The sequence below is a fragment of the Colobus angolensis genome, unplaced genomic scaffold, assembly GCF_000951035.1.
Source record: "Colobus angolensis palliatus isolate OR3802 unplaced genomic scaffold, Cang.pa_1.0 Scaffold10, whole genome shotgun sequence".
In the NCBI taxonomy this organism is placed as follows: domain Eukaryota; kingdom Metazoa; phylum Chordata; class Mammalia; order Primates; family Cercopithecidae; genus Colobus; species Colobus angolensis.
In genome coordinates, this window is record NW_012110919.1 from 22,755,893 (window position 1) to 22,763,351 (window position 7,459).

Consider the following 7,459-nt stretch of genomic DNA (forward strand, 5'->3'; position numbering starts at 1 on the left):
TGGTGTGATCTTGGCTCACTGCAACCTCCACCCTCCACCTCCCAGGTTCAAGCAATTCTCCTGCCTCAGCCTCCCGAGTAACTGGGATTACAGGTGTGTGCCACCACGCCCAGCTAATTTTTGTATTTTTAGTAGAGACAGGGTTTCACCACGTTAGCCAGACTGGTCGCAAATTCCTGACCTCAAGTGATCTGCCTGCCTCAGTCTCCCAACGTGCTGGAATTACAGACATGAACCACCGCGCCAGGCCAAAATTAACCATTTTAAAGTGTACAGTTCAGTAGTATTTAGTACAGTGTTATGCAACCATCATCTCTCTCCAGTTCACACATGTTCATCACCCCAGAAGGAAACCCTATACCCATTAAGCAGTGCTTCTCCATTCCACTGTCCCCCCAGCCCCTGGCAACCACTGATCTGCATCCTGTTTCTGTGGATTGACCTGTTCTGCACATTTTGTGTAAATGGAATCATATCATGTGTGCTACCTCGCATCTGGCCTCTTCCACTCAGCCCCATGTTTGTAAGGCTCATTCCTGTTGTAGCCCCTGTCAGTGCTTCATTCCTTTTTATGACAAAATAATGTTCCATTGCTATATTAGTTTTTAATTGGAAAAGCAATGAAAATTATTTTTAATGGGTCTAAGAGGACCCACTAGGATGAAAACTACAGAGATAATGAAGAAGGGGTTACATTGATCTGGCTTTCTACAGAGCTGGAGAGACTCCAGTGTCGGGAACGCTACTCTGAGGGCAGAGGGAAGCACCTTTTCATTTACTGGTTAATTGTCATTCCTCAGGGCACAGATCCATCTATTATCCTTGGTTCATGGCACACTCATAGGGCTGCTGCCTTCATGGCCTTCTCCCGGGTGTATGTGTGTGTATGTGTGTACACACGTGCATATATATGTGTATATATGTGTGTGTATATTCATGCGTTTATTCATTCATTCATGTAAATGACAGAATGAACCTCTGGGAATGTATTGCCCAACCCAAGATTTAGAAAATTCCCAATAACTGACATCCGGCATTTTCCTCCCCCATCCCACCCCTGCCTTCCTTTCCCAGAGATGTCTTTCATCCTAAATTTTTGTCCTGTTGTTCCTTTGTGTTTACCATTTGTAGAAAATATTTTTCACTAAATCATATATCGTTTATGTTGTTTGTTATGGAACTTGATAGAAAACACGTGATACCGGCCAGGCACGGTGGCTCACGCCTATAATTCTAGCACTTTAGGAGGCCAAGGCGGGCAGATCATTTGAGCTCAAGAGTTTGAGACCAGCCTGGCTAACATGGTGAAACCTCGTCTCTACTAAAAATACAAAAAAAAAAAATTAGCCAGGCCTGGTGGTGAGTGCCTGTAATCCCAGCTACTTGGGAGGCTGAGGCAAGAGAACTGCTTGAACCCAGGAGGCAGAAGTTGAGGTGAGCCGAGATCACACCACTGCACTCCAGCCTGGGTGACAGAACAAGACTCAGTTAAAAAAAAAAGAAAACATGTGATACTGAATGCCATCTTATTGGACTTGTTTTTGTTGTTGTTGTTTGAGACAGGCTCTCCCTCTGTTGCCCAGGCTGCAAACATGGCTCACTGCCGCCTCGACCTCCCAGGATCAAGTGATCCTCCTGCCTCAGCTGGGACCGCAGGCATATATCACCATGCCTGGCTAAGTTGTTTTTTTTTGTTTGTTTGTTTGTTTGTTTACTTTTTTGTAGAGTCAGGGTCTCAGTTTGTTGCCTAGGCTGGTCTTGAGCTCCTGGGCTCCAGTAATCCTCCTGTCTCAACCTCCCAAAGTGCTGGTATTATAACCATAAGCCACTGCTCCCAGCCTGGACCTGCTTTTTTCACTCAATATTGTGTTATTAGGTTTCACACAAAGGGCACAGTAGCTCACACCTGTAGTCCTAGCTCCTCGGGAGGCTGAGGCAGGAAAACCACTTAAACCCAAGAGTTTGAGACCACAGAGAGCTATGATCGCACCTGAGATTGAGCCACTGCACTCCAGCCTGGGCAACATAGCAAGACCGCATCTTTTTTTTTTTTTCTTTTTCTTTTTTTTGAGACGGAGTCTCACTGTCTCCTAGGCTGGAGTACAGTGGCGCGATCTCCACTCACTGCAAGCTCCGTCGCCTCCTGGGTTCACGCCATTCTCCTGCCTCAGCCTCCTGAGAAGCTGGGACTAGAGGTGCCCACCACGATGCCCAGCTATTTTTTTGTATTTTTAGTAGAGACGGGGTTTCACCGTGTTCACCAGGATGGTCTCGATCTCCTGACCTCGTGATCCGCCCGCCTCGGCCTCCCAAAGTCCTGGGATTACAGGCGTGAGCCACCGTGCCTGACGACTGCATCTCTTTAAAAAAAAAAAAAAAAAAAGATTCATGTGTGATTTTGCATGAGGACTTACTTTTTCACTGCTGTATAGTGTTCCATTGTGTGATCATCCCACTATTTTTTTTTTTTTTTCTAGGGATGGATGTCTCACTCTATCACCTGGGTCAGAGTGCAATGATGCAATCTTGGTTCACTGCAGCCTCGACCTCACAGGCTCAAGCAGTCCTCCCAACTGAGACCCTGAGGTACAGGTGTGAGCCACCACGCCCGGCTAATTTTTGTATTTTTTGCAGAGACTGCGTTTTGCCATGTTGCCCAGGCTGGTCTCGAACTCCTAAATTCAGACAATTTGACTGCCTCAGCCTCCCAAAGTGCTGGGATTACCAGTGTGAGCCACTGTGCCTGGCCCATCCCACTATTTTTGATCCATTCTGTGTGGGCATTTGGATTCGTTGCTATTGGAACAAATGAAGGGCTGGGCACAGTGGCTCATGCCTGTAATCCCTACACTTTGGGAGGCTGAGGAGAGCAGATCGCTTGAGTCCAGGAGTTTGAGACCAGCCTGGGCAATATAGCAAACCCCCGTCTCTACAAAAAATACAAAAATTAGCTGAGCATGGTGGCACATGTCTGCAGTCCCAGCACTTTGGGAGGCCCAGGCAGGAGAATCACTTGAAGCTAGGAGTTTGAAACCAGCCTGGGCAACATGGCAAGACCCATCTCTATGAAAGGAAGGAAGGAAGGGAAGGGAAACGGGGAAGGAAGGAAATATTTTTAAAGAATTTTTTTAAAAACAGAACAAGTGAACAAGCCACTTTTCTGTGCCTTCGTGTTTTCTTTGTCTTTAAACATTTGCATGGTTGGATCATGGCCTATGTAAAAGTCAGGTCAGGCCGGGCACGGTGGCTCATGCCTGTAATCCCAGCACTTTGGGAGGCTGAGGGGTAGATCACTTGAGCTCAGGAGTTCGAGACCAGCCTGGCCAACATGGCAAAACCCCCTCTCTACTAAAGCTAAATGGCTGGGCGTGGTGGTGCGCGCCTATAATCCCAGCTACTGGGGAGGCTGAGGTAGGAGAATTGCTGGAACCAGGGAGGCAGAGGTTGCAGTGAGCTGAGATCGTGCCATTGCACTCCAGCCTCATCCTGGGTGACAGGGTGAGACTCCATCTCAAAACAAAACAAAACAGAAGTCAGGTGTGTTCTTACATTGCATTATCCCCATAAGTATGTTCTCTGCATATGCCAAAACCTCACAGTCAACCGAATTTTTGGCGGCTGCCTAATATTTGCCACAGGGAGGGATCATGATTTACTTAGCCAATCCCCAGTTGCTGGACACAGCGGTTGTCTGGACACCCTGCTGGCATCAACAGGGATGCTATGAACATCATCCCCTGCACGCCATGCCCTGACCCTGGGCCTCGGGCCGTCCTGTCCCCTCCCTGCAGGCGAGCCCAAGACCTCGGCGGCCCCACTGAGCATTGCCAACGGCGCGGGCCCCGCCAGCACCTCGGAGGACGCCATCAAGAGCATCCTGGAGCAGGCACGCCGTGAGATGCAGGCGCAGCAACAGGCCTTGCTGGAGATGGAGGCGGCGCCCAGGGGCCGCTCGGTGCCCCCCTCGCCTCCGGAGCGGCCGTCGCTGGCCACCGCCAGCCAGAACGGGGTCCCGGCCTTGGTGAAGCAGGAGGAGGGCGGCGGGGGACCCGTGCAGGCGCCACTCCCGGTCCTGTCCCCCGCCGCCTTCGTGCAGAGCATCATCCGCAAGGTCAAGTCCGAGATTGGCGACGCCGGCTACTTCGACCACCACTGGGCCTCCGACCGCGGCCTGCTCAGCCGCCCCTACGCCTCCGTGTCGCCCTCACTGTCCTCCTCCTCCTCCTCCGGCTACTCTGGCCAGCCCAATGGCCGTACCTGGCCCCGCGGGGATGAGGCCCCGGTGCCCCCCGAGGACGAGGCGGCGGCAGGGGCGGAGGACGAGCCCCCCAGGGCTGGCGAGCTCAAGGCTGAGGGTGCGACGGCCGAGGCGGGCGCGCGGCTGCCCTACTACCCGGCCTACGTGCCGCGCACCCTGAAGCCCACCGTGCCGCCGCTGACTCCCGAGCAGTACGAGCTGTACATGTACCGTGAGGTGGACACGCTGGAGCTCACCCGCCAGGTCAAGGAGAAGCTGGCCAAGAATGGCATCTGCCAGAGGATCTTCGGGGAGAAGGTGAGTGCAGGACGGGCGCCCAGTGTCTGGGCTCTGGGAGATGTCTGAGAAGCAGGATGCCCACCCAAGCAGGCCGACGGGACCCCAGGGCCCCAGGCTCTCCATTCCTGAGTCCTGTCCCTGGGCCCCGCAAGAAGGAGGGTCACCGTTCTGCTCCATGGTTGTTAAAACCGGGTAATGCTTCCATCCTGGCTAGTAAGCAGCCACTTAACTCCCCTCCTCCAGGCCCCTCCAGATCGCCTGAGGTCCAGCCACTAAAAGGTTATGTGGCAGGACTTGGTGGCTCACCAAGTCGCACTTTGGGAGTCGCACTTTGGGAGATGGAGGTGGGAAGATCTCTTGAGCCCAGAAGTTTGAGATCAGCCTGGCCAACGTGATGAAACCCCGTCTCCACTAAAAAATGCAAAAATTAAGCCGGGCGCAGTGGCTCACACCTGTAATCCCAGCACTTTGGGAGGCTGAGGTGGGCGGATCATGAGATCAAGAGATCAAGACCATCCTGGCCAACATGGTGAAACCCCGTCACTACTAAAAATACAAAAATTAGCTGGGCATGGTGGCGTGCGCCTGTATAGTCCTGGCTACTTGGGAGGCTGAGGCAGGAGCATCACTTGAATCCAGGAGGCAGGGGTTGCAGCAAGCCAAGATCTCGCTACTGCACTCCAGCCTGGGTGACAGAACGATGCTCCATCTGAAAAAAAAAAGGGGGGGGGGCGTTCGGGACCAGCCTGAACAATGTAGCAAGACCCCCATCTCTACAAAATTAAAAAAACAAAAAAATTAGCCGAGTGTGGTGGTGCACAGCTGTTCAGGAGGCTGAGGTGGGAGAATTGCTTGAACCCAGGTGGTCGAGGCTACAGTGAGTCATGATCACACCAGTGCACTCCAGCCTGGGCAACAGAACAAGACCTCATCTTGGCAAAATAAATAAAATTTTAAAAATAAAGGGTTAAGTAAGGCTCACCCCAGCCAGGTGACCTCAGTGCGTCCTGATTGGTTGATGCCCCTGCAATGCCAGTTTTAAGTGTCACATCTTAAATAGGGAATAGGCAAAGGGCCAGGCAAGCTCGGAGGAGGGAGAAATGACTTAAGTGGGAGGTCAGGGAAGGCTTCCTGGAGGATGGGGCACTGAAGGATTTTTACGTGTAGGGACATCAGGGAGGGTACCGGAGGGGAAGGGCACAGCAGAGGCACATGGCAGGCACCTATGAGGAACAAATGAAGGCTGCCTGGACTCTGACAGAGGGGAAGGGAGGGGAGGCTGGGCATGGTAGCTCATGCCTATAATCCCAACACTGTGGGAGGTGGAGTTGGGTGGGTCCTTTGAGGTCAAGAGTTCGAAACCAGCCTGGCCAACATGGCAAAACCCCATCTCTACTAAAAATACAAAAATTGGCCAGGCATGCACCAGCCTGGTACAAGTCCCAGCTACTTAGGAGGCTGAGGCAGGAGAATCACTTGAACCTGGGAGGCAGAGTTTGCAGTGAGCTGAGATCTTGCAAGACTATGTCTCAAAAAAAAAAAAAAAAAAAAGGTGGGAGGTCCAGACCCATGTCCCAGGGGCCTGCTGACCTACCCCCCGCCCCACCCTTCGCAGGTGCTGGGCCTGTCACAGGGCAGTGTGAGCGACATGCTGTCCCGGCCGAAGCCATGGAGCAAGCTGACGCAGAAGGGGCGGGAGCCCTTCATCCGCATGCAGCTGTGGCTCTCCGACCAGCTCGGCCAGGCGGTGGGCCAGCAGCCTGGTGCCTCCCAGGGTGAGTGTGGGCAGGGGCATCTCAGGGGGTGCTGGTGAAACCCCGTCTCTACTAAAAATACAAAAAATTAGCTGGGGATGGTGGCGCGTGCCTGAAATCCCAGCTGCTTAGGAGACTGAAGCAGGAGAATCTCATGACCCTGGAGGTGGAGGTTGCAATGAGCCAAGATCCTCGCCATTGCACTCCAGCCCAGGCAACAGTGTGAGACTCCGTCTCAAAAAAAAAAAAAAAAAAAAAAAAAAAATGAAATGTATAAGGAGGCAGACCCCCAGCTGGGGAGGGAGGTTGCACTGGGCAGGGAGGGGGCCGGGAAGAGGCAGGAGTGGTGACTTTGTCTGCTCTGGTCCTTTCCTATTCTTTTTTTTTGAGACAGAGTCTTGCTCTGTTGCCCAGGCTGGAGTGCAATGACATGATCTCAGCTCACTGCAACCTCTGCCTCCTGGGTTCAAGCAATTCTCCTGCCTCAGCCTCCTGAGTAGATGGGATTACAGGCGTGCGCCACCATGCCCCGCTAATTTTGTATTGTTAGTAGAAACAGGGTTTCTCCATGTTGGTCAGGCTGGTCTTGAACTCCTGACCTCAGGTGATCCGCCTCCCTCAGCCTCCCACAGTGCTGGGATTACATGCGTGAGCCACCGCACCTGGCCCTTTCCTATTTCTTTAAAACAAGAAAGGAGATTGGAAGTGATGGGGGTGAAGTGTCAGTATTGATTACAGTGATGGGTGGAAGGGAGGAGAGGACTTATGTATTGTTTTCTGTATATTTCTATATGTTTTTAATAGTTTATAAATACAATATTTGATTTTAAAACTCCTCTCCATAAGGCTGTAATGAGGATTAAAAGCAGCCATGCTGGCCAGGTGCGATGCCTCATGCCTGTAATCCCAGCACTTTGGGAGGCTGAGGCAGGCGGATCACAAGGTCAGGAGATTGAGACCCTCCTGGCTAACTCGGTGAAACCCCATCTCTACTAAAAATACAAAAAATAAAAATAAAAAAATTATCTGGGCTTGGTGGTGGGGCCTGTAGTCCCAGCTACTCGGGAGGCTGAGGCAGGAGAATGGTGTGAATCCAGGAGGCGGAGCTTGCAGTGAGCTGAGATCGCACCACTGCACTCCAGCCTGGGCAACAGAGGGAGACTCCATC

The 7,459-nt window shown here is 52.2% G+C and overlaps 1 protein-coding gene across 1 annotated transcript in view; it reads left to right on the forward strand.

Annotated features, from left to right (window-relative positions):
• Positions 1-7,459, forward strand: part of CUX2 (cut-like homeobox 2) — a 266,995-nt gene that overhangs the window by 234,465 nt on the left and 25,071 nt on the right. Inside the window, exons 20-21 of the mRNA XM_011937105.1 lie at positions 3,792-4,555; positions 6,153-6,312. Coding sequence (XP_011792495.1) covers positions 3,792-4,555; positions 6,153-6,312 — 924 coding nt within the window. The remainder of the gene's footprint in view (positions 1-3,791; positions 4,556-6,152; positions 6,313-7,459) is intronic.